At 41.2% G+C, this 27,509-nt stretch overlaps 3 protein-coding genes across 3 annotated transcripts; 2 read left to right on the top strand and 1 right to left on the bottom strand.

Moving 5' to 3' along the window:
• The first annotated feature begins 343 nt into the window (after nucleotides 1–343).
• On the top strand, nucleotides 344–6,179 carry phkg2 (phosphorylase kinase, gamma 2 (testis)). The gene is made up of 10 exons (XM_080020971.1): nucleotides 344–440; nucleotides 840–951; nucleotides 1,030–1,205; nucleotides 1,302–1,356; nucleotides 1,466–1,531; nucleotides 2,365–2,528; nucleotides 2,661–2,751; nucleotides 3,185–3,338; nucleotides 3,440–3,565; nucleotides 5,799–6,179. Exons 2-10 carry the CDS (start codon nucleotides 857–859, stop codon nucleotides 6,042–6,044), a joined length of 1,173 nt encoding a protein of 390 aa, XP_079877097.1. The 5' UTR covers nucleotides 344–440; nucleotides 840–856; the 3' UTR covers nucleotides 6,045–6,179.
• A 1,285-nt stretch (nucleotides 6,180–7,464) lies between these two features.
• On the bottom strand, nucleotides 7,465–10,873 carry cfap119 (cilia and flagella associated protein 119; the record flags this gene model as incomplete). Its single annotated transcript, XM_080020760.1, has 9 exons — nucleotides 7,465–7,619; nucleotides 7,714–7,806; nucleotides 8,838–8,913; nucleotides 9,057–9,173; nucleotides 9,303–9,373; nucleotides 10,266–10,429; nucleotides 10,537–10,602; nucleotides 10,725–10,759; nucleotides 10,856–10,873. 9 exons carry the CDS (start codon nucleotides 10,871–10,873, stop codon nucleotides 7,465–7,467), a joined length of 795 nt encoding a protein of 264 aa, XP_079876886.1.
• A 5,429-nt stretch (nucleotides 10,874–16,302) lies between these two features.
• LOC307245280 (tubby protein homolog) lies at nucleotides 16,303–23,860 on the top strand (the record flags this gene model as incomplete). The annotated part of the gene is made up of 12 exons (XM_080020761.1): nucleotides 16,303–16,344; nucleotides 18,657–18,816; nucleotides 18,922–19,155; nucleotides 20,572–20,706; nucleotides 20,924–21,070; nucleotides 21,154–21,323; nucleotides 21,438–21,599; nucleotides 21,716–21,828; nucleotides 22,314–22,428; nucleotides 22,607–22,705; nucleotides 22,795–22,966; nucleotides 23,727–23,860. 12 exons carry the CDS (start codon nucleotides 16,303–16,305, stop codon nucleotides 23,858–23,860), a joined length of 1,683 nt encoding a protein of 560 aa, XP_079876887.1.
• Nucleotides 23,861–27,509: the final 3,649 nt, after the last annotated feature.

Here is a 27,509-nt window from a genome sequence, read left to right on the forward strand (position 1 = left end):
TGTTTTCATTTTGATCATCTGATATTCGTGTTCATTTATTAAAGTGCTGCAATAAATGCGTCTGTTGTCTATGTGGATATGCTTCAATAAAAGATTAAACATTTCTTGTCTAACGAGTCAGTGTTTAGTTACGTGTTTCAAAGAAAGCAAACGGTATGAAAGCAATATACACCAAAATAAACTGAAGCAATGACCCGATACACTCCGAGTGTACGCATTTTTTGTGGAGGTTGTACAATTGTATCCATTCACAGTTCTCACTCTTCCACGGGGCAGCGCTGAAACGTTCAAACCTACCGACCCGATTCCGGGGTCTCCGTGACGTCACAGTCACGTGGCGATCGTATTTCGCCACAAACCCCAGCGCTGTCGATAAAACCGTGCCCGTCCAGCGTCGACGTCAAGCCTCGCGTTCCCTGTTAACCCCCCGATGTCGCACTGTAAGTTTTCTATGTCGTTTTTTGTTTTTTTTTAATGTCTTTGCTGAATGGCGAGTGCTTCCTGTGTCCGTGGAGCTGCTAAAGGCCGAAGCGCACCGCGCACACGGGGCTGCGGGACGTGTTTGTGCATCTGACAGCGACGTGCGGTTCATAAACCCGGCGGATTTCGATTTGGACATTTCCCCTACGCACATCCACGCTGACATAGCTTAACGTTGGATGCACACCGGCAAGCTTTTTAGCGAGAGTCGGGCAGATGGCGTTCCAAAATATAGTTTTGCATCAAGTCCTAACCCTTGCTTCACAGTCATATCTGACATCGGACCCTCCCCCTAGCGGACGCCGGGTGAACTGCGCCCGTTGAGTCCTGCGATTTATTTATTCTGTCCATTGTTCCAGATTAATAACTCGTCACGATGACCAAAGACATAATTGTTGGCGATGACCTGCCCGACTGGGTCGGGGCCAAGGAGTTCTACCAGAAGTACGACCCGAAGGAAGTGATCGGCAGGTGAGTCCAACGTGGAGGACCAGTAAGTGCGAGCAGCTTGACTGGACCGACTGTTGATGTTAACACATGCGTTTCCAGGGGTGTGAGCAGTGTGGTGCGCAGGTGTGTCCGTAGACACACGGGGCAGGAGTTGGCCGTGAAGATTATCGAAATCACGGCAGAGAAGATGACGGTGCAGCAGCTGGAGGAGGTGAAAAGCTCCACGCTGAAGGAGATCCAAGTCCTCAACATGGTGAAGGGACACTCCTCAATAAGTAAGCCGCTATTCTCATCTTATTGTCTATCAAACTGTGCTTGACTGAGAAATATATAGAACTGAGCCTGCCTTTCCATCCATCTTTCTCCCCTAGTCACTCTTATTGATTCCTATGAATCCAAGACCTTCATATTTTTGGTGTTTGACCTGTGAGTTTGAAGACATGTTTTATAGCTATACAGTACAATATTCAATTAATTGACATTTTGAACCCTTAGTTTCTGTTTTAAATTCCTGCTGTCTTCTCCTTTCAAACAGCATGAGGAGAGGAGAGCTGTTTGACTACCTCACAGAGAAAGTTACCCTGAGCGAGAAGGAAACTAGGTATGACGCCACAAATAAGCATGCACCACTAAGGCATTATTTCCTGTACGCCCAAAAGCTTTTTGTTGACCGGCTTCGACCTTAACATTTTGTTGTTTTCAAAGATTGAAATGATTTATTGGTCACATACATATTGCACTGTACAGCATGTAGTGAAATGTTTTTTTTTTATTAAAAACAATAATTCTATATTTATTTATTTATTTATTTGCAACCTCCCGAGACTGTGCTGGGCCGGGTAAAAAATATATAAAATAATAATAATTAATAAAATAATACTAATAAATACTATTTATACTACTAATACTATTTCAGTGCTCAGATTTTTCCTGACGGATACAAAAAAAAAGTCTGTCATCAATGTCAATCACGATCAATGGACGATTTCATCGTAAATCTATCCAAGCCTACGCAGTAGATACGCTCTGTACGGGAAGATCCGCATGAAGGTAAATAACTGGCGCATGATAGACGTCATCAACACGTGACACGCCCACTCGCTCGCTGTGAATGATCCGGACAATTACCTGCTCTGTTCACACACACCGCTCAATTGGACATAACCCAGACTTTTTACTAGGGTGTTGGGTGGGTAAAGTCCAGGTAATGTTTGAGTCAAATGACTTAGACATTTGCATTCACACATACAGCTCATCCGGGTAAAGTCCGGATAATTTGAGGTTTACATTGCACGTGTGAAAGCAGCATGAGCCTCCCTGTTCTGGTCTTGTTGCTGCGGAGGCGTCTGCCTGACCGCAGCCACTGGAACAGTCCATGGTTGGGATGGTGGAGATCCTTTAATAATCCTCTTAGCCCTGGTTGCTGGCCGGCAGGAGCATGATCCGAGCTCTGCTGGAGGCAGTTCAGTACCTCCACTCCCTGAACATCATCCACCGGGACCTGAAGCCCGAAAACATCCTGTTGGACGACCATGGACACCTCAAACTGTCTGACTTTGGGTTCTCTGTCCATCTGCAGCCCGGTGAAAAGCTACGAGGTAAAAAGAAAACATACACCATAGATAAAGATTTGAATACCCCCTTAAATTGTCCATTGGAATTATTTATGTGAAGCTATGACCAGTAACTCTGTTGTTCTAAATTGTGGCTCTTTTTTTAACTTACTTCAGAGCTTTGTGGAACCCCTGGTTATTTGGCTCCGGAAATTCTGAAGTGCTCCATGGATGAAACACACACAGGTTATGGCAAAGAAGTGGATCTGTATGTTTATTTAATTTATTTTATATTTAGGTCATTCTATTATTGTCATCTTTTGCAACCATCACTACATTAAAATAAGAATGTTCCCATGCACGAAACCTGCCCATAGATTTGTTTCTCATTTATATATTTTAATAATTTAGCATATGGGTCAATGAAAAGCGATGATGTAGACAATTTGAAGTCTCGGTTCAAGTCAAGATTAGGGTAAGGGTCTCTGGACCTGCCTTTTCAATCATTAAAATAGTAGTGGATTTATATCTTGCAATTCTTAAACTCAAGCTTGCTAGTGAAGATTTATTTTATGTCTGTCTGTCTATGTGCCTACCTACAGCACATGAGGTGACAAGTATAACAAAAAAGTGCATTGTTTCCAATCCATGTATCATTGGTTGATTTGTTGCTGTTCTTTCTTGTGCTCTGCGTCGTCAAGATGGGCGTGTGGAGTAATCCTTTTCACCCTGCTGGCCGGCTCTCCGCCCTTCTGGCATCGCAAACAGATGCTGATGCTGAGGATGATCATGGATGGTCGCTATCAGTTTAGCTCTCCGGAATGGGACGACCGCTCTGACACAGTCAAAGACCTGGTAAAAGACATGGCGCTGCGCATTTTGCTCCCTACAGAGCCCTGTGAGTCATGAAAGTGGCCCAACAGCTCAACAGTCAGTAATGGCCGCTTCCCACCTAGATCTCCAGGCTGCTGGTGGTCGACCCGGCTCTGCGTCTCACTGCGGAGCAGGCCCTGGCCCACTGCTTCTTCAGGCAGTACCAGAAGGAGAATGTGCGTCTCTTTAGTCCAAGGAAGACCTTTCGGGTGAGGAGCACAACACATTTTTTTTTTCGAGCTCCCTCTGCTGCATTTTACTGAACTAAGCCTATGGAGCAGAGCAGTCTAAATATCAGGGTTTTTGCGAGGTCCTTGAGGTGCTTGAAATGCTTAATTTAGTCCTCTAAAAACGGAAGTACTGGAATAACTTGAAAATAGCCCGCTTAGGTGTTTGAAAAGCCCTTTAAAAAGTGTAATTGGATCATTAAAAGCACAGACAATCAGTGATAACCCCCCTGGTTTTGTTATTCAAACCGTAACGTAATACAATTTTTCGTAATGTTTTTTTTTTTTTTAATCTTGTACACACACACACAAGTGTGTGTGTGTGTGTGTGTGTGTGTGTGTGTGTGTGTGTGTGTGTGTGTGTGTGTGTGTGTGTGTGTGTGTGTGTGTGTGTGTGTGTGTGTGTGTGTGTGTGTGTGTGTGTGTGTGTGTGTGTGTGTGTGTGTGTGTGTGTGTTTATTTTTATATATATATATATGACAATGAGATTAAGATGATATTTAAATTGATAAAGATCACATTGACAATTGATTATACACTACTCACAAAAAGTTATGGATATTCGGCTTTCGGGTGAAATTTCAGGATGAACCTAAAATGCACTATAACCTTTACAGGTGAACTTAATTTGACCTTCTCTAAACTTTTGAATGCACATGTCCAACTGTTCAGTGTTTCAGTACTTTTTGCACAACTTGCTGTTCTCTCACAAGGAGCTGAAATTCACAACAGGTGCTTGATGCATGAATCGACCAATACGTTTCCTGGTTCAATTAGAATTGATATTTAAACAGTCCTCTTCATCATGCTGTTCACAGTTTGACAACATGAGACCAAGAAGACACCTAACAACTGATCAACAGTACCTCGCCATTGCGAGGCTTCAAACAGGATGTTCTCAGAGGGAAGTGGCCATTGAGCTTAGAGTGTCAGAGAGTGTCATCAGCAGGTTGCAACAGAGATACAGAGACTGGAAGAGTCACAGAAAGGCATAGAAGTGGACGTCCTTTGGCCACATCCCACACTGATGACCGCTGCATTGTGAACAGTGCCCTGCGGAACCGGATGATGAATGCCACTCAACTCCAGGCACATTTAAGGGAGGTGAGAGGCACCCAAGTGTCACGTCAGACCATTCAAAACCATTTACATTGGCGTGGTCTACGTGCTAGACAACCTGCAAGGGTACCTGACCACACCACCAGGCACAGGCATCATTGTCTTGCACGGGCCAGGGAGCATTTACGCTGGACGAGGGACCAGTGGCGTCAGTGCTGTTCTTTGATGAAAGTCGATTCACGTTGAGCAGAAATGATGGCCGCCAACGATGTTGGAGACGTCAAGGAGGGCGCTATGCATCAGCCACTGTTGTCATCAGATGAGCCTTTGGTGGTGGTGGTGGTGGTGGTGGTGGTGGTGGTGGTGGTGGTACAGTGGGGGCAGGTGTGTCTAGTCAATACAGAACTGCCCTTCACTTTGTGAATGGTACAGTAACAAGCCCATACTACCTGAATAACATCATTAATCCAGTCATTGTGCCCCTGCATGAACAACACAGATCTTATTTCACCTTCATGGACGACAATGCTCCAGCTCATCGAGCTCGCATCATTAGGGAATGGCTGCTGGAGACAGGGGTACCTCAAATGGAGTGGCCTGCACTTTCTCCAGACCTGAATCCCATAGAAAACCTATGGGATCAGCTGAGTCGCCGGGTAGAGGCTCGTAACTCTGTGCACCAGAACATCAATGACCTGAGGGCCGCCCTTAAAGAAGAGTGGGGGGCCATGCCTCAGCAGACAATAAGTTGACTTGTGAACAGCATGAGACGTCGTTGTCAAGTTGTAATTGATGCTCAAGGGCACATGACAAGTTATTGAGACATTGACATTTTTTGTTGTGGTATATCCACCACTGTTGTTGGCTTTTTTTTCAATAAATTGTTTGAGATGAGGAAATCACCATTGCATGCTTCTACTTAAATGCCCTACTTTCATGATATAATATCACTGTAGCGTGAACTTTTTACATTTTCCATAAATTTCACCCGAAAGCCAAATATCCCAAACTTTTAGTGAGTAGTGTATTTGTTTTGCATCAAGTCCTTGAAAATTGGGGGGATAGTGCTTAAAAAAGTACTTGAAAATCCTTGAATTCCATTTTGTAATGTCAGAATGAACCCTGAAGTATAGATTCTCGTTGTGCTCCGTCCCAGGTGTGGATTGTGTGCGTGCTGGCCTGCATCAGGATGTACAGTCGCTACCGACGGGTGCGTCCTCTGACCAGAGAGGTTCTGGCCAGGGACCCCTACTCCATCAAGGGCATCCGCAAGCTCATCGACGGCTGCGCCTTCCGCATCTACGGACACTGGGTGAAAAAGGGAGAACAGCAGAACCGGGCCGCCCTCTTCCAGAACACGGCCAAGATCATGCTTCTGGGGTTGGAGGACCTGGAAACCTGAAGGTTTCAAACTTCATTTTTAACCCCTGTCGCGCTTTTCTTTTTACATTGTTTGAATTTTTGTCGAGGTTTGCTCACTGTTCTCTTTTAACGTGTCATTGTCTATGCTTACTGAAGACACTTGGAAAACCAAGTATATGCCTTTTTTTTCTAACACAGTGGCTTTATTATTTATAGGCACATCATAAGCTGCTTCACACATGAACTCCGGACAATGTCCGGATAATCAGGTCTGGACATGGTCCGGAGTTTCCCCTTCACACATGTGGGACACAACCGGATACTCCACGTATTTGGACATATCCGCCATATAAACAAAAGACTGGAAAGGAATATATGGAAAGCAGAAAGGAGTATGAAGCAGCTACGCTCAGTGCACAAAGATCCACACAAAGGTAAATGACTGTCGCATGATGGCAACACGGCCACTCGCTCGCTGTGAATTCTCCAGACAATTACCTGCTCTGTTCACACATACCGCTGAATCGGACATTACCCAGACTTTGTACGAGGGTGCTGGCTGTGTAAAGTCCAGTTAATGTCCAGTCCAAATGAGTTGGACGTTAGCGTTCACACATACAGCTCTTCCGGGTTTTGTCCAGATAATTTCAGGGTTTCAGCACATGTGGAAGCAGCTATACTATTCCATATTTGTCATTTATAAAGGTTAAATCAATAGATAGGTTGAAGAAAAGACCAGATTCTGCAGTGCTTCTTCTTTGAAATGCAAACTACAATGCACTGTCTTTTGGGAACACAATAAGATGAGGTGCTTCATTGCCTTCTTCTCAGTTCGACTGCAGAATGAAAATTCCAATCCTAGTGTGACTGCAAATAATGTGGTGTGTGTGTGTGTGTGTGTGTGTGTGTGTGTGTGTGTGTGTGTGTGTGTGTGTGTGTGTGTGTGTGTGTGTGTGTGTGTGTGTGTGTGTGTGTGTGTGTGTGTGTGTGTGTGTGTGTGTGTGTGGTCTCCTTAATAACTTCTAAGCAATTAAAAAATGTTTCCTGAAATGTCAAGGCTCAATTATTCATGCAGTTTTGGAATGCTGTTACGTCATTTATGGTTGTAATTTAATGGTTTTAACCCAGAGTAAGAAAACTCTGAAGAAATAACACCAACGAAGACGACGAGTCTGTCACCAAGTCAGTGTTCCCTCTGAGCTGTATTTGTTGTACAATTGTGACGTAGTTTACAAGTTGTAACAGAACTGTATGAAGCCATTCCATTCATAAGTGTCCCTTTCACTACATTAAAAATGTGCTTATATGTCTCAGAAGTGGCCAACAATTGTGCTCATCAACAATACAGAAAAAATATTAACCAATAAAAAATATATATATTTGACTACATTATTTATATTTTTTTTGTGTAAATGACAATTCCAACAGAATTGTGTTTATTAGTTTGTTTTTCTTAACTGTTACTTTTTCCCCTGTGGTTGGAGCTGTAATGATGTCAGTGCATTGTTGAGCTTCTCCGTGGCCTCCTTGAGTCGCCTTTCCATCTGCCGTGACACACGCATGCCCTCCTCGCCCACGGCCTGCTGAATGATGGCCCGGAGTGCCGCCTTGGAATCTGACAAACAAATCAAACGACATATTCCAGCCTGCTTCCACGAGTGACCCGAGTGTGGTTTTTGTTGTGTATTTGCTCCCGGTCCCGATCTCACCCGGTGGAGTCTTTATGGGCTCAGTTCTCTGCGGTTCCTGTGTTTCAGCTGGCGAGGGCTCCTCTGGTTGTGTCGCCGACTCCTTTTCTCCCTCTGTGGGAAATGAAAATTAAAATATAGCAGATTCCTCTGCATTCACTCCGCAGTAACACCAACGCCACAGCTGGAGGGAGTGTGCAAAAAAAACCCAAAAACAAAACACATGCATCACTGAATGACAACCTATTATGCTCCTTTTTACATGTTAATATAGGTTTCTGAGGTCCCCCAAGCATGTTTTTGAAGTTTTTTTGCTAAAGATACCACTCAGATTATGCATTCAGGCCATTGTGACATGTCTGTAAACCCGGACTGTGCTAAAACAAGCCGTTTTCGTGTGTGTAGCTTTAATTGTGAAAACAAACATCGGACATTGTAACATTATATATATACAGTATGACAGAAAATAAGAAAGAATAGGTCCCCTTTAAGACCAGTGGTATTAAAACTGGTGAGCGCTCTCCCCATTGGAGCGCAGAGGAACTGGAAGAGGGTGTCACAAAAATGAAATAATAAAACTTTAAACGTTTATTTAAAGTTTCTAAATCGAATAGGACAATTGTTTGTGTTTCAAATAATACATCTTGTTCATATTTACATTTTTTCATTATTTTCATGAAATAAATTCATTAGTTGTGCACCTTTCTGTGTGAATCGGCAATAAAAAGCACAAATGAATGCGACTGCTCGACCTGGTTTACTATAAACTATGTTAGTTTGCATAACACACTTTTTTTTTTATTTGTACTTATTTTTGGGAGGGGGGCCGTCAAGTCCTCGAAATCCTAGGGAGGGGACTGGTAAAAATATAAAGTTTGAATACCACTGATTTAGACACTTCCCCTCTAAAACACAATTGAAAAGGTTGTTTTAACTTTTAGAATTCATATTAGTGTGCTTAGGTATACACAAAACATGTTGTTATAGAGTATAAGCATTGTTTTCTTATAAAAAATAATTGGAACATCTCACAAAACTTCCCATAAGTCTGCGCACCAGCCATATCGCAATATTTGGACCGAGAAAAGTAGATGGGTACAAAACACCCTGAAGAAAACCCCGTATCACACTGCACAGAATGAGACCTGGAGGAGTGGGGGCCTTCGTGGTGACGTCATCCTCCGGAACCCCGTGATAGGACAGAGACAGATTGAGTCGCACCTGTAGGCCGCAACGGAGAAACAAGTACATGTCAGGAATAATAAATGAACACGAGCGGGAACTCAATAACTGAGACTCCCATTCATACCGCAACTAAAAAAAAATAAAATGAATAGAGTAGAAAATAAAAGCCTTCAAATTACCCGCGGGGTAAAAATATACTTGTAGAGGTTGTAGTGTCTGATATAGGTGTTGCGGATGTACGTAAGGACCTGGTTCATCTCCTGGAAGGTGAAGAGGTTGACGCTGAACGGGGGACGCTGTGACAGGACGCACGGCGAGAAAAGGAGAATAGTGATGATTGGAATGACACGAAAAAACAAAATCCGAAACGTTTTGGTGGTGGCGTTTCAGGTGTCGCAAAGGAAAGGAGTCCTCGTTTCACACACCCTGATGGAGTGACAGAGCAGAAGTTCACTGCAGTACTCAAAACACTCCTCCATGTTGTTCAGCGAGGTTTCTGCAAAGGGGAGAGTTTAAGGCAAAACACAAGCGAGAGTGAATACCACAGAATAGCCAAATTAAAATGGCCACAGTTGTGTGAGTGAGTTTCAGACAGTTGGGGTGAGGAAAATGAACTGTGAAAGCTGACGTGACATAGCTGCATATTTTGGAGATCACTCGTATTCACTGTTAATGTCGGTCAGTATTTTTGAGTTAAAAGATGGATTGAAGGTGTTTTTAGGTGGAAAAACTGCCACAGAAAACCTTGCAACCCTCTTGTGTGAAACCTCCAAGCTTCCCTTTCTCCCTTCCTTTCTTGTACATTTTGTATATTTGAGCTATTTCTCGATGCAATTGAATGGAATGGATCCCCCATGTTTGGCGACCAGAGTCCATAGCAACCCATAGCAACAGTCAAACTTCATATTCCCTTTTATTGCATATCTGATTATAGCCAAGACTTGCCGCACTACTCCTCCCAGTTTTTGAGCCAAGTACACATGAAATATATTAAAACGACTGGGGCTATCCCCGTAGGTGCGCTCCAACTCTATGCGAAAGGCTTTGGTCAGGGGTTTATGAATTATTCTACTTTTAGTGCCAGGATTTCAGCTTTCCCAGAAATATATTAGGAGAGCACACACAGGGCCAGCACACTATTCCAATTTCACCAGGATTTTTCTAGTTACACTATTACTGCAGTATTAGATAATGGCATAAACAATTAAATTGTTGTTCGTAATTATTTGTATGACAATTCATCGAGAACCAACACTAAATGATGGTGACAGGCGTAATTGTGGCACAAAACAATGGATGATCCATCTATTCCCAAAATATGTTTTCAATAAGCGAAGATGTGTTGCTTGTCGTGTGTGTGTGTGTGTGTGTGACTTTTAAATGGCGACCTGTGTTGGCCTGATGCATGGACTTGACGATGGACAGGAGGGCAGAGGTCTGTTCTCTACTGAAGCTGCTCCTTCTGCAGAACAGCACCGTCTGCACGTACAACTCCAGCAGGATTCCTCTCCTCGGCTCGGGGATGTCGATCCGAAACACACGACCTAGAACCCTGCGGCGGAGGAAAGAGCGAGCAGGATCGCGTGATGACGTGCTGTGGGGATGTCCACACACGCCCCCCCCCCCCCACCCCCACCCCCCCGATGAAACGGACCAAACCTCTCTAAATCGTCGACGCAGTGCGTTTTCTCAATTTCCTCCATGTCATTGTAGCTCACATCTGCCCTGGATCAAGTGAGAATACATGTCACAAATGAATAAAGGCCCCCCAATACGTTTCACTCAAAATGACAAATAGGACAACTGGAGCTCTTGTAAATGGTGTCCCAAAGCGAATGACCCTTTACCATAACAACACTTTGGGTTTCGGTGGATCTGGTATCTGCAAAACAAACGAACGCTGAATGTAGTATCACATATTGTCAAATATTTGGGATCCAGAAGTGAATATATGCAGGACAGGAAAACCGTCTTGTACCTTTATTTGTGTATCCATTTCACCTACTCATGCAATACTCCTCAAAGAGGTTTTTAAAAACACTACACGTTGGAGTTGCGCCCGGGACGCGTCGAGGATCGTTTGTTTCTCCGTTGGCAAGCGCACGTCGGGGCGGAGCTTGTAGCGAAGCCCGACGACCACCTGATGTGACGTCATTGAACCCCTGGAGAAGGGAAGTGGTTTGATAGGTTCGAAAGTTTCAGCGCTGCATGACGAAGCAGTAGGGACGTTAACGGGAGAATACGCACTTATAAGCATAATTACAGACGGATAGAGAATAGACAAAGATATATATGTATATTCTTTATATCTATCCTAATATTTGAGAGGAGGGATCGGTAATAAATATATGAATATAATTTCTAAATACGTTTTATAAATAAAATCCGGTAAATAAATATAATTGTACGACCCCAAACACGGATGATGACATTTTTTTCTCCCCGCACAGATTAAATATTTACACATAAATGTAAGTTGTAAAGGAAAAGTGCATAACCCCAGGGTGCCTGCGGGGCTTACATTACTCTGTGGAAGGAGTCAATAGGAAAACACGAAGCCTTATTTGGGGTTTTTAGTGTGCAGACAGAGGCTGCTATGACGCGTGCAGACCGTCAGGTGTCGCTGTTTCCGTCAGTTTTCGATGCTTCGGCTCTTTTATTCGGCACAAACCGGAAGAAAGCCCCGAAGCTTCACTCCTTCACAAAAGCCCCTTTGCCACTTGCAGTGAAAGCCGTTAATCTACTGGCAATGTACCGTATTGGCGTTATGTGCGAACAGGAGCTGGTATTGATGTTCCCTAAAAGTCGTTCCTTAAATTTCCCCACTCTCGAAGTAGTGTCATTTCCGGCAAATTGCAGGTACGACTGTGAATGGAAGTGTATGGGAATGGAAGCAGTAACATTGCCGTAAAGAAGGGGTGGCGCCAAATCCAATTGAAGCACAAAAAGTGGGTTTATACAAATTTTTATTTTGTGTTTTGTTTTTTTGAAAAAAAAAACCAACAAAAAAAACCCCACATTCTTACAAATGGCGAGTCCGATCCGAACGTGGCGCTCGGCTGCAAAGACGAGAAACTGAAAACACATCCAGTCTTTATGGAGACAGATCTTTTTATAATTAAATGTTATTATTTTTCCTCTTAAAATGCCACTCAGACCCTACATGTGTCTTTTACAGTTAGGAGTGCAGTACGGGGACATTGGGCACAAGCGCTTGTGCCCAATGTCCCCGTACTGCAATGTCCCCCGTACTGTCCCCGTACAAGCACTTCGCCCGCCGTGTCCTCCGGAGCGTGGAGCCAGAGGGAGCGAGCGGACAGGGAGAGGTAGAACAGGTGGAGAACGTTCATTCTCCGGCGGTAGAGAGTGTAGAACAGGCTGAAAATGATCACATTGAATTAATAACATTGGGTTTGGGTTATTGCGTCAGGGGACAGGGGCCCTGTCCTCTCTGAGTCACTGGAGGGAAGAGTCCCTGGGGCGGTGAGATGGGGAGGAAAGCATTGGTTCTAAACCGATTCTATTGACTAATCTTGCATACTATCAGCCAACTCTCGGGTGGGCATTACGTAATGTATCTGTAACAATCATCTATGTGGGAACAGACTCCATACTGAACTTTTCCGTAAACATTTAGTCATTCATTTAGTAAAGGAGGCTATGTGGGAATGACTACCTATATACATATTTTTTATCCAGCAATGTTACGGATTCCGTGTGCGAAAGAGGCTAATGATATGTCCGCCCATCACTTATGTCTATTTAAAGTTGTCTTTAAAGTTATGTTGCTAAGTTAAATATGAAAGCCCATTTCCGCCAATGTGAAAGATCCTGTTAGTCATTATAATGAGAAACTTTCTCAAAATAATGACTTAGTATCTCAAAATAATGAGAAACCTTCTTGAAATAATGACTTAGTATCTCAAAATAATGACTTAGTATCTGAAAATAATGAGAGACCTTCTCAAAATTATGACTTACCTATCTTAAAATAATGACATAGTATCTCAAATTAGTAAGGAACTTTCTCAAAATAATGACTTACAGTACTTATCTCGAAATAATGACTTAATGTCTCAAAATAATGATGAAACTCCTGATTGGTTACAGGCCAATCAAGAGTTTCACTCCAAAATGCAAGAAACACCACATTGATGAAAAAAAAAATCCTGTCAGAAATTATAATCAGAAACCTTCTCGATATAATGACTAAGTATCTCAAAATAATAACTAGTATCTCAAAATAATGAGAAACTTTCTCGATATAATGACTAAGTATCTCGATATAATGACTTAGTATCTCAAAATAACGACTTAGTATCTCAGAATAATGAGAAACTTTCTCAAAATAGTGACTTAGTATTCAAAATAACGACTTAGTATCCCAAAATAATGAATTAGTATCCCAAAACAATGATGTAGTAACTCAAAATAATGACTTAGTATCTTGAAATAATGACTTAGTATCTCAATAAAATGACTTAGTATCTTGAAAAAAAGACTTAGTATCTCGAAATAATGACTTATCCCAAAATAATGTGAAACTTTCTCGATATAATGACTTATTATCTCAAAATAATGACTTGATTTCTCAAAATAATGATGTAGTAACTCAAAATAATGAGAAACTTTCTGGATATAATGACTTAGTATCTCAATATAATTACTTAGTATCCTGAAATAGTGACTTAGTACCTCGAAATAATGAGAAACTTTCTCAAAATAATGACTAATTTATCTTTAAATAATGACTTAGTATCTAAAAAAATTACTTAGGATCTGAAAATAATGACTAAGTATCTCAAAATAGTAAGAAACTTTCTCAAAATAATTACTTAGTGTCTCAAAATAATGATGAAACTCTTGATTGGTTACAGGCCAATCAAGAGTTTCACTCCAAATGCAAGAAACACAACATTGATGGAAAAAAAAGATCCTGTCAGAAATTATAATCAGAAACCTTCTAGATATGATGGCTAAGTATCTCAAAATAATGACTAAGTATCTCAAAATAATAACTTAGTATCCTGAAATAATGAGAAACCTTCTCAAAATAATGACTTAGTATCTCAAAATAATGATAAACTTTCTCGATATAATGACTAAGTATCTCGATATAATGACTTAGTATCTCAAAACAATAAATTGGTATCTCAAAATATTGAGAAACCTTCTCAAAATAATGACCTGCTTTTCTTAAAATAATGACTTAGTATCTCAAAATAGTGAGAAACTCTCAAAATAATGACCAAATTCTTCATTGGTTCCAGACAAATGAATCAAAATGACATCTTAGTAACTCAAAATAATGAGAAACCTTCTCAAAATAATGACTTAGTATCTCAAAAATAATGACTTAGTATTTCAAAATAAAAACTTAGTATCTTAAAATAATTGCTTAGTATCTCAAAATAATGAGAAACTTTCTCAAAATAATGATGGAACTCTTCATTAGTTACAGACAAATTAAGAGTTAAATTTCAAAATGCGAGATATGCCACATTTTAATAATTGCTTTTTGTTATCAGAAATGGCTGTTTGTGTGAACTGTTATCTGTGGACAAAATATTTCTGGCATCAGATTCTGAAATAAAGCCTACATTTTATGTGTGTTTAAAAATGCATCTTTATGCAGAACGTGGTAGGATGTCCCACAGATGTATTTTCTCTCAAAATGCCACACTTCCATTACACAACTAGATAAATAAAATAAGGGTTAAAATAAAATACATTCATAATCCTTTACCACCCCATTCCATAAAGCAGGCATAGTGGTTGAGTGGATACCGTCCATGCCTTGTAAACAGGCCATCTATTTTTGATACTGGCTCTTGCCAGCGTCAATGTCTTTTATCAGTTAGTCGTTGCAATCTACTTCAAACACTGCCTGTATTTATTCATACATACAAAGGATAGCAATGTATTGTAAATGTTTTTGTAAATGTTTTATGTGGCACTTTTATTGATATTTTTTCCATTTATTTCGGTTTATGCAAAAGGCAACACATTGCTGGATGAGGGTTTTCGTTCACAGTTGACATTGTGGGACTACTTTTCACTGAACAGATCTGCATAAGCAATTATTATAGGCTATATATTAAAATCAATCAAAATATAAAAAGCATTTATAAAATAAACTACATATATCTCACTTTGCAAATTTTTTCTCATTATTTTGTGATACTAAGTCATTATTTTGAGATAAGTCATTATTTTTTAGATAATTAAGTCATTATTTTGAGAAAGTCTCTCAGTATTTTGGGATACTATGTCAATATTTCAAGATACTAAGTCATTATTTTGAGATACTAAGTCATTTTGTTTTATTCAAGATAATTGTAGTCAACATAAGTAAGTCAGTAAGCAAGGGACTGACGAAGTGTTCCTGTTACGCACAGTTACACACAGTGTTTTCTTTGGTTTCATTCAATAACAATAAAAACACACTATTATTGGTTTTGTCTGGAGAAGGTGGGCGGAGAGTAGACCGTGGAGATGGGTGGCGCAGCCAACCCTTTTTTCTTATTTTTTAGAAATATTACAAATATGAGATATTTAAAACAGGAGGATTGACAGCTATGATCTAAGTGGATATCATTTTGCACGAGACCTTGATGTTAATTTGCACACTAGACATTTATGTTTATTTGCGCATGAGATGTTTATGTTAATTATGTGCATAGTACATTTCCTCACCTGATCCTATTTGCTAAACATGTTGTGTTTTTTCTTTTGTTTTTTTTTAAGAAAGCATGGCAGCTTTGCATTGAAGAGGGTCCCGGCCTCCAAGAGTCTCTTCCCTTCAAAACAAACAGACTCAAGATGGCTGTGGATCAAGAACAGTCATCAGTCAACCACACATGCTAATTTGGAGCTCATCGGCCCCTGATCTTTTTTTTTTTCTTGAGGGAGGGGGCAGTTTTATACAATGTACGTTACATTATGAAGTGCAAAAATAAAGCACCTTTTCACGCGAGAGGCCCATTTAGGAAACACACCCTATACTCAGGAAATATTTTGTTTGTGTCAAGTTAGTGTATAACATTAGGAAAAAAAGCACTATTGGATCCCAATTCCTTTTCATACTTTGCTTAAAACCGTACAATGGTATTAATTGAGTGTCTTTCTCCGCCGCTCCACAAGCTGTGCAGTGGCCGTTAAGAACATTATCCTCTTATAATCTCCTTTGCCTTCTGCCACATACAGGTGGCAGGACCATGTCAGACGGAAGAGGAACAACTAATAGAAGCACCCAGAACCACACACAGCAATTGTTGGAGCTGAAAACGGTGCGACAATAGTTTGGATATAATATCCCTGCCGCTGGATGCGATAAGGCCGGCTAGATCTACCGATCGTTTAGCTCCTCTTGTAGATTAGTCGAGGATTGTGTGACCAGAAGTCTTATTTATGCTCAACCCGGACATGGAGGACCCAAATATACGTCAGCAGAAGCTGGACAACCAGGTAAACAACAGTCATCATAGTCCTTATTTGGATAACAATCATGAATGGACCTTTGAAATGTAATACGAGAAATAATTTAAAGATTTATGTTGAAAACAGAACATGTGCTATCAAATGAATGTTTTATTCAGTTTTGTTACATTACAAGTGCTGAGCTTGGTAAAAAAAAAAAGAAGCAAATGAGTCCCTATCAGTTGTTTGCACCTGAGGCAGCCATATTGTGTATTCAGTAACACCATTAAACAATCTCATGGAGCAGAATCCTCAGATTCAATCTGAAGAATCCCACCGGATCAGTGTGTTTATCATCTGAATTCCACTATAACATCTTTTACTGACTCTTCTTCCTGGCAGTGCTGTCACTGTGCTGTTGGATCTTTTCCTTGGATAAACAGTGGTTTGTTCAGCCTGCTATGTCCAATTCTTTATCTTAATATGGCGGTCTTTTTGTGTCTCTTTCACCCCTTGTTATTGGTTAATATCACCTTATTTTGTATGTTGTGCAGGTGGCCTACTTTCCCTCTCCATTCCAGTAATCTTGCCAGTTCTGTGTTGCCTTCCTCCATATGATTCATTTTGCTTCTGCTTTACTCAGAGCTACTGTATCTTTCAGTGTGTCGTTGTGCCTCTTTAGCAAGACCTTCTTGCATGGTCTTTGACTCACACAAATGCTATTGGAACTGCAGCGACTTCCACACTATAGACATTCAGCTTGTCTGTCATACAGTTAGTTCGAGATGTTCCATGTATGGGGACTTTAAAACCGCACCCTGTTATAACTATCTTTTGCTCTATCAGGTGTATATGTGTAAAAGTTCTGGATATCTGTAATGGACATGAGTTTGGAATGTTGTTAGCCTGTCTGTCTTGTTCCCACACAGCAGGTGGCATGTCAACAAGTCTAAGTCAACCAAAGGGGCATTCAGTGCCGAGGGCGGTACTTCTGTACTTTGTACACTTGGATTTATTGCTTTGCGCCTTGCTCCCATCTCTTCTGCAATTGTGTCTCCTCCATTGTGTCCACCCAAAGCTTGTTTGTCTTAGACCCCTTCCAAATAATCATTGTAGGAAAATTGTACGGATTTTTCTGTTAATACAGGCTTCCTATGGGAGAATGGGATGCCTGAACTGAACCACATGTAAATTTATTAGGGGATTTCCTCACAACCCCGATGGGGAGCCATCGCCAGGTGATGTCTTTGTGATGTCACAACTCTCGCCTACAGTTGGGAGGGGGGGGGGGCGTGGATGTGGCCGTGTGGCGGTGTGGGCCGCCGTGAGAGGAGGACGAGGAGGAGGAGGAGGAGGAGGAAGGACATTTGGAAGAACTGGTGTTTGGACAAGCGCGCATGTACAAACTAATGTGTGGAGGCAGCACAATAAAACAAGTGAATGCAGGCCACCATAAAATCTCAAGAAGAAGACGAAGCAGAAGCGGTGTGAATAGATTATTAGTCAAAAAGAACGGTACAGGATGCAAGCCGTCATAAAAAGCTCAACACCAAGCTTTACAAAAAAGAAGACGACGGCACATTCATCTGTACATATGTACACACACACACACACCAACACACACACACAAACACACACCATACACACACGGACAGACGCAAGCACACACACACACACACACACGCCAATAAATACGGAAATCCTCTCACCCTGTGTTCCTGTACATCCAGACCCTCGCACTACCAAACTATTCTACGCTAGTCATAAATTGTTATTTTAATAAGTTCATAAGCAAACAGGACCCTGTACAAATGTAAAGAACATTTCTGACGGACAACTTGCATCGCTTGATCTTGGCGTCTGGACTCTATTGCTCGTCACTCCCGGCAAGGTGCACAACAAATATAGGGGTACTTAGTGAGCTGGAAATATAGGAGTGATGAGCTTGAATCCTCCCACGGAATAGAAGCAGCAAACCATGAAAGCAGGTAGAGCGGGGGGGATTGGATGCTTAAATAGACCAGCCCTTAAGGGCGTGGAAACGTGTGGCACCGTCAAGTTGTCTGACAGAACTAGCTACACATCATTTAACAAAGTTGTTTACATAAAGAAATACATTGGAATTCTTTTCGTCAGCCTTCCGACATTACAGCGTAAATCTTAATATTTCACTTTAACGATTGTCCTTTTTCTAATCTGTGTTGAGAGGGTGGGGGATCTCTCTGTGTATCTCATATGAAAAGAAATTGGAATTTGAAAAATGATGGTAGCCCTGTAGCTAATCCAAAATTAATTGGACCTAATTTTATGGAGCGACAGGCCTGAGCTTGAAATTAAAATGACTTAAAATCTCCCTGCAGCGAACGCTTTTGATAAAGAAGCAACAGAAGAAGAGGGCTGATGCTCAGATGGTGACGGCCAACCGCGACACTAGGCCCAAGAATCGTAAACACAAGACCGGCAGCAAGGACGACACCACTTTGCTGATCAGGCACTCCCAGAGCAACACCTCTCTTAGTGGTGTGTGCTCACTATTATGATTAGTCCTACTACTACTAGTTGGCCTCCAAATTCCTCCTGGCATTTTTCCAATAGTGATTTGCATTACAAGCTTTGTGTTCCTAGATTTCCAGGTCGAACATGCCCATGATAACCCACTGGAGGAGATCACGCTGGGCGAATACGGCGTCGTAACCAGCATGACGTCAGATGAGAGGCCTCTGGAAAAGCCAGTCGCTCCCAAGACCATGGACCTGAGCATCGACGGAGAACCAGAGTCAAAATCCGAAGTGGAAGATCACGGAGAGGCACCAGAGAAAAAGACCAAGAAGAAAGCAGTTAAAAAAGAGAAAGGCGAGCGTGAGTATTAGGAGTTGCTCGTGTGCGAGAAAGAAAGTGAGTGTGTAAAGTACATTTAGATACAAATCTTGATCCGTGACATGTTAATATTTGCCTTTTGTGAAGACTGAGACAAGTGAACTCAAGCACAAGGCACAGAGACAGGAATAGTAGTAAATATGAACCAGGAATTATTGAAGGGATCAAGGGGGAAGAGGATGGCAAGCAGGGCAGCCGGGGAATTGTCGGGCAGGCTACAGGGGAATACTTCAATAAGTATCAGGACTCAAACACTGAGAAAAACTCTGACTAAGAATAATAACACAGCACAGCCAGGAGCGAGACTTACATAGTGGTTCTAACAACGATCTGGCGATGAGGAGATGGAAAACCAGGGCTGATATACAGCTTGGTGATGAGTTGATGGATCGCAGGGGAGTAGGCAGAGCAGGTGAGGTGAATGACGTCATCTGGAGAGAGCTCCAGAATGCAGCCACGCCCATGCACATACACACATGCAGACACAGATGGGGGCGGGAGAGACAGAGAGAGAGAGAGAGAGAGACAGGCAGGCTGCAGGCTGCAAAAATGTTGAGGGTCTGACACCTTTGGCTACACATGAAAACAGACCCCATTTACTGACAGAAAATTAAGATATAATCGATAATTGTTCTGGATGAGCATATATGCAACATAACGGGGTGTCTTACATTCCACATCTTAATGGTTTTTAAATTTGAAAGGGAGGAGATCCTACAGAGCATTAAACAAAATGACCATCAAAGTTATTTGTCCTAAGTCATAGGGAGCAATTGTTGGTTTGTTTGTTGTTTTATTTTGGCAGCGGAACAATATTTCACACTTTTAAAGTAGTTGGCTCTACATTTAAGTATTACAGACACTAAAAGAGCTGTGAATAATCTCCTGAACTTGAACTTGAACTTGAACTTGAGTACCAGCCTTAGGCCATCAATACCAAAAGGACCAAATAGGAACTCCTCTCCTCTTCAGTCACCCATAGTTTATTATTTAAAAAAAATTGTTATCGACCTGATGAAAACTTCACGTGGGAAGTAATAGTCTCTGTCAATTCATCGTTGTCATCATGGCTGTCAAAGTGTGTTCTCAAAACAGTTAACTTAACTTTAAGTTAACTTAAACTCATGAAATATCCTCCTTTTACATTTCTCAGATCATACATGCAGTTTTAATCGACAACTATGCCTGGTTTAGCTTTTCATCTGTACTTCGGTTGGAGATGGATCAAATTATGATATGATCGACGAACTGCCAGTGTCTTTTAAGGTTCAATGTTGCTTCATTTTTATTTATTTTTTTTACTTTGGGCGATTTCAAAAATAATTGAAGACAAAACAAACAATCCCAGGACATCTTATCGAAATACATTTTTAACCCGTCGGCTTGCTGCTTTTACAGAGACGGATCTGAACGAGGCGGAGGAAAAGGGGAATGTTAAAGACAAGGAGAAGAAAGAGAAAAAGACCAAGAAAAAGGATCTGGGAAAGGGAGAAGACACAGAGAAGAAAAACAAAATCCCTAAGAGTGAAGCGCGTAAGTGACCTGTGTTATTAAGTGTATTCCGCCATAGACAATAGCATGACATCATGTAAATCATATAAAAGTATTTGTTAAAAACCTATTGAACACTGGCTCACTGCGCTTCACCTAACACCCTGTTGGGAATTCTTCATGTTGTTTAAATACACTGAACACTCTAAATACACTCAACCTTACCTTAGCAGTAGTTTAAATGCATCCCCATTCACAGAGAAGCCCCCGACCACCCAGATCGAATCGGTGGTGGAATTCACATGGCCTGAGATAAATAAACACAGCGACAGCGAGGATGAAAAGGACGACCGTTCCCAAACACCCGTCTGCCGAACCCCTAGGAAGAAACAGCAGCTCACCACATGTGAGTTTGCCACAGTCAGCAGCGGTGCGCCGTCGAAAACTCATTGCTCGCTCGGAATGACCTTGTCCGCGTCTCCTCCACAGCCAGGTGCCAAATAAGTGACAGCGGCAGTGCAGCAGAAGAGGATGTTCCCGAAAAAGAAAGAAAATCTTCCAAGAAGTCCAAGAAGCGAGAAGGAACCAAGAAAAGTCTGGCTCTGCTTAACTCCAATTACAGGGAGCGATCGTCCTCGGACGGCAGCTCTATCGAAAGGGTAAGGACACCCCAAAGCCATTAAAACGAGCAGATTACACAGGTACCCCATCTGAAGTATGGAGTTAGAACTCGTCCTCCAAACTTTTAATCACTGGAATTTTCTTGTCCCCAGTCCATTTCTCCCATCTCGGTGGAAGACCTGGAGAACTTTGCCCTGCGTCCGGCCCCCCGCGATGTGACGATCCAGTGCCGGATCACCAGGGACAGGAGAGGCGTGGAGAAGGGAATGTACCCGACATACTACCTCCACATGGAAAAGGACGACGGCAAGAGGGTCAGACCTCTTATCGGTTCATATTCACGTTTTTCCTATTCACTTTGTTTTCTTCTAGCTGCCTAAAACCGTCCCCCAAATGATCCTACTAATCGGTTCCTCTTGTGGCCTTGTAGGTGTTTCTAATGGCGGGCAGGAAAAGGAAGAAGTGCAAAACCTCCAATTATCTCATCTCCATTGACCCCACAAATCTATCCAGGGATACAAACAGCTACATTGGGAAACTGAGGTGCGTGTGTGTTCTCTCAGATTCTGTATCCGTGTATGTTTCACCCCAGCATCACACCCCTGATGTAAGGGTTCCCATGCAACCTGGAGGACTTGGAAATGTAGTTGTCAATCATGGAAAAGTCATGGAGAAGGACAAAATTGTCCTAAATGTCTTATTACAGCTTTATCAAATGTGCCACAATTTCAGAATTAATATTTATATGATACCACGCGGTACTTTATGCGCTCATAACATTTTAACTGGCTTCTCTGGGAACCCTCGGTCGGGTGTTAAGGGTGATCAGACTTGAGGTTCAGGTTGAGGTCAGAAATAGGTCTTCACGGGAGAAAAGATCTAATCTAAGATCTAATCTAAGATCTGAGGAATAACCGTAAAAAAGACCTTTGAGTGGACAGGGTCTTTAATTTGAATACATGTGTGTCATGAACAATGTCCTGGAGGGGAATCTCTTGAAGACAGCGGGACCCCGTGTGTAATTTCAGGTCGAATGTTCTGGGCACAAAGTTCACTGTCTACGATGGAGGAGAAAACCCGGAGAAAAAGCCCTTCATCAAGGAGTCTGAGTCAGTTCGACAAGAGCTGGCGGCCATTTGCTACGTGAGTCCATTTGTATACTCAAACGTTGCCCTCGGGGAACGTTTTGTCATTCCATTCAACAGAGGGCCAGAATATATAGAGCTCCTCTAACAGACCAGTTTTAATTTAGATATTTGAGAGGATATTTGGAGATTTCTTCTGACATAATTGAATAATATTTCCAACTGCCATGCTCCAGGAGAAGAACGTTCTAGGCCTCAAGGGTCCTAGGAAAATGACAGTCATCATCCCTGGCATGCTGGAGAACGACCAAAGAGTATACATTCGCCCGAAAAGTGTGAGTTTTGCAAAGTAGAAATAGACCGTTTGAAAGACTGGTCGTACAAGGTGCAATGTATTGAATCTGATCCAAAACCCTGCCCTCAGGATATCGAGACGCTATTGGTCCGCAATGAGAATGGCAACACGGACAATTTGGTCACCCTGATGAACAAATCCCCCAGCTGGAATGAACAGACCCAGTCCTACGTGCTGAACTTCCACGGCCGTGTCACCCAGGCCTCCGTCAAAAACTTCCAGATAGTACATCCGGAAAACGGTGAGTTATCAATGAGTGTGGTGAAGTTCCATGGTGCAAGGCCAGGCAGAAGACAGAGGTTGTACAGGGCAACTGGTATTTGATAAAATTTAGTTGGTTCTGCCTCAGGGAGTTTACTTTCTCAGCATGCATTAGGTAAATAAACTAGCACTGTCAAATGATTAAGGTGATTAATCGCGATTAATCACATGATATTTGTGCAATTAATCGTGATTAATCACAATTTTTACATTTACCTAAATTTGACCCTGAATAAAGATGTTTCTATTTAAAAAGCAGTGCATTGAGTTATAGCCATACTATCATTTCATTATTGTGTACAGAAACACGAAAAAAATATCTAATCCTATCCTCTCCTAATGTATTTGAGGGCATTTTCACTGTAAACAAGCCACCATCATTCTCTTCCTTTGCACTGAGACAGTTGCTAAGACAAACAAGCCTGTTTACATTAAATACAATATTGAAATATGAAAAACAATAACATTTAAAAAACGTAAATATCTTAAAATAAGGAAAGAAATACAAAATAATAATAATCTTAAGGCGGATCTCTGCAATTCCTAGGGGACCCCTAGGGGGCAGCGGATCCCAGTTTGGGAACCCCATGTAGCGTGTTAATGTGTTATTAATGTGTTATTAATAAAATTATTTATTTTGACAGCCCTTAAATGAAGAGAAACAAACTGAATTAAAGTAGATTGTAAATATTGATAACTCTCTTTTTTTTTTTTTATCCCCGCTGTGATATGACCTCCAGAGGACTACATCGTGATGCAGTTCGGCCGCGTAGCGGAGGACGTCTTCTCCATGGACTACAGCTTTCCTCTGTGTGCGCTGCAGGCCTTCGCCATCACTCTCTCCTCCTTCGACGGCAAGCTGGCCTGCGAGTAATCCACGTTTGGTGTGCCTGGTGTTGGGCAGCTTCCAAACTTTAGAAGTATTTAACATATTTTTTGCATGAGGAAATCCGAAAAACAAAGACAATTCATCTCCATCTAGATTAAAATGAAGGTGGTCATTTTAATCTATACGTTCAACTCTAGCTATATATGAAACAATATCATTTTCTACCACGGTCCCTATTTCATTTTACCTCTGAAGTATTTCAACATTTATTTGTTAGGTCCTCTTCACACTTCCTATTAAGTTTTACCACAGAAAAAAAACCTGCGTGGCTGAAGGTTTTTTTCCCAAAGAATTTACTTTCCTTTGCTTGTCTAACAACTCATTCACATTGATTCTATATTTGGCTCAAAGAAGAGTCGTTCCAGTTCATCAAAATGCCATTTCTGCTCCCGTGCAATATCATTATTGATGACAACCTTTCAAAGCCAACTGTTTTAAATTAAAAGGGATAAATACAATTTCAGTAGTATTTCATCTTTCATGAGTTTAACAAAGTAACCCCAAAAAATCACTGCTTTAATTTTAAATGCTTCAAATGTGACATTTGAGACAAACAACTTCTGCCTTTTTGCTGTACTGTAGTTCTAGCAGTTTACATCTCCTCCAGAGTTTCTATCAAAAAGGAAGCACTTCATCAAAGTGGTAAAGGACCAAGCTGATATTTAATTCCCGGGGCCCGAGGAGATTCAAATCTGACCCGCATAGAATTAGTTTAGCCTCTTGCGCAAATATTAACACTTTCCAAGAAGGATATCACAACTTTCAGTGCTTACCACAAGCAGGTTTTCACTTAACTCTGGTGTTGCTTCACACGTCAGAAGGTGAGAGGTGATAAGGTTCAAAGGTTTTGCGCTGAGGCTCAATCCTTTTACCATGACAGATGATTCCATTTGAAAATGACTGCAGCCAAATTAAACCTGCATGTCTGAGACAAATACTTCATATACTTACTAAATACTTCATCATAATGTTTTAGTGACTCCTGTTTTCTGTTGACATGAAAAATGACTTGTGTGAATGTCTCTGTGAGAATGTAGTAATATGCATACAATATATCATATGTATAGTAATATATATTATGTTACATAATATATATTATGGTTTATGATATATATATTATGTATAATATATACTGTATATATAATATACAATATTACATATATTTTAATATATCATAATATTATGTATAATATTATATATGTAATTCTATATTATTATATTATATACAATATAATATATACTATATATATATACAATATACAATTATATGTATAATATGATATTGCAATACCCCAAAGAATTTCTAAAAGTCTTTAATATATTAAACTCTCACGTAAAATGCAGTGCCTGCTTGTTAATATGTCAAATTTTCAAAGTAACTGCAAATCCATCCCTGAAAACCTGCGTAACTTTCAAATACATAAATCAGAATAGGAGCCAAACAGTATTTGTTACAACATGTGCATTTCCTTTATTTTGCTTAACCCATGTCAAATCTAAAGACATTCCATTTAAGTACATGTTGCCATCTTATTTCTGTAGACTATTCTCTAGCTACTGTTTACATTACCTGTCCTATATTATAAATAAACCAAAATGATCTCTTATCTGAAAGAGGTGCCTAAGTCTGCAACGTCAAGTTTACCAATTCTGTCAGTCTTCATCTGCCACATGAATTCTATGTAGTTGTATGTTAAATCGCATGGATATATTTTTGTATAGCAGTGTAGTAGTAATAGAGCTATTCGCAATTTGTGTTATTTCAACATGTGAATAAAAGTGAAGAAATAAGATGTTTTGTAGTTTGACGGAGCTCTCTCTCCAGATGATCATCTCTGTTATTAAGTTGAGGCCATCTGTATTCATGTACCGAGATGGGAGATATCGAGTCTGAAAACAAGACATCGGCACCAAAGATCGCGGCTTCTTCGCCTCTACGAGGTTGCCATAGTGACGATGAGACGGGCCTCAGATAAGGAGTGTCGTTTTTGGAGGTTCGTGTTTAGATTTCATACTGATAACAATAGGTTTAGGTACCTCTTATGGTGTACATTGAAATAAAGTGAAAATACGCCTGAGTAAATCACAATAGGCCTTTTATGGAATAATTGAATAAAGATCAATTATAGTATCCCAAGCCTCATGCCTTGACTATATACTGTATATGTCATGTATTTATATGAAAGAATGGAAAGAGAATTCCAACAGAATAGTAGACTTTTGTTTTGAAAGACCATAATGACTGAATATACTTCAGCAAAGGCTGTCAAACACTTCTTATCTCAAGAGTGAGAGAGCTGACGTGGGAGATGTTCCTCCTGGGACACCTCCCACCCCTCCGGCCGTCTAAAGTGTCGAAAGGTTTCTGAGGAAGTCGCACTGATCACCCCATTCGATGGACCGTCTCGCTACAATGCCGCCGCCGACAACAACCACCCTCCTGCTGCTGTCCACCGTGCTCATCCGCGCACACAGCCATTCTACAAACACAGGTTATTCTTGTTCAAAAGTTGTCTTTTCATTCATGTGATTTTAAAATGTCATTCACCCTTTGAAAGGGATGGGCCTCAATATGAGTCTCGACATATGGTCATGGTTATGTGTTCTCTGCGAAGATGTAATCATCAGAATGTGCAATGGTATCATCGAGAACGATACTCTATTCTCTACTGCTATACTGCTCACAAATAAATCATAAACCATTAACAAATGGACATACTGGTTTCCATGGCGTATCAATGGTTAATACACTTGTAAATTCTTATAAAAGTACCAGAAGTCATAGAACATATACACGCTACATGTACTTTTATTTGACATGAATATTTTGCCTAAAAAGAGCAAAGTATTTACCCTATTGTATGAGTGTTGATGGTTCAATTCTGGTTCCATGCAGGTGGAAATACTGCTTGAGCATCACTGTAGAATCTTTCCTTTTTTTTTATTAGGAATGGCCTACGACCTGGCTTGTGTGAATGACTACCTGTTCACCGTCAACTGTTCGCTGAGCTCCCTGAGACAGAACGCCCCGGACTTCAGCAGTGGCCACTGGCTGGTTTTCACTCAGCCCCTGGGCTATCTCGACTACACAAAAGAGTGAGTACGCACACATGGCCCTCGACACGAGCACATTAATCGACATAACTTTATATTGGCTATGTCATTGCTTCCTCTCCTCCGATCACGCAGGGAGAGATATGTGTGCCCATTGTCCCGCACCGATGGCTCACACGCACACTGTTCCTTTGACAAATCCCTCAAACCGTCCGACGAGGAGCATTACATTGAGGCCGAGACCTTCGAGGACCTGGACAGCTTCAAGATTACTGTCTGTCACAACGGAGCAGATGGGTTGGAAAGCTGTGTGCTCTTGGAGGAGAACTACAGCCCTGCCAAAAACAGTACGCGGGAGATGAGACATCTTTATTTGACACCGAGATATACTGTTGACCCCAAAAGCGTGGCCTTTTGGGTTGAAGCATTTTTACAGCCTTATGTATGGTGGCCCTGAAAGCGCAACGCAGAAAGAAAACACATGCAAATAGATAACACAAGTGCAAAAAGCCACAACATAACACTGCAACTTAAGAAAACACATGCAAATAAACAAAACATAAGCAAATTAAGATTATCT

Source organism: Zeus faber (assembly GCF_960531495.2).
Source record: "Zeus faber genome assembly, chromosome: 20".
In the NCBI taxonomy this organism is placed as follows: domain Eukaryota; kingdom Metazoa; phylum Chordata; class Actinopteri; order Zeiformes; family Zeidae; genus Zeus; species Zeus faber.

Excerpts from the sequence above, each read along its gene's own strand:
- phkg2 (XM_080020971.1), top strand. The coding sequence starts at position 857 with ATGACCAAAGACATAATTGTTGGCGATGACCTGCCCGACTGGGTCGGG. Across the intron at positions 1,206-1,301 it reads GAAGGGACACTCCTCAATAA|TCACTCTTATTGATTCCTAT; the intron begins GTAAGCCGCTAT and ends TTTCTCCCCTAG. Across the intron at positions 2,529-2,660 it reads GCCCGGTGAAAAGCTACGAG|AGCTTTGTGGAACCCCTGGT; the intron begins GTAAAAAGAAAA and ends AACTTACTTCAG.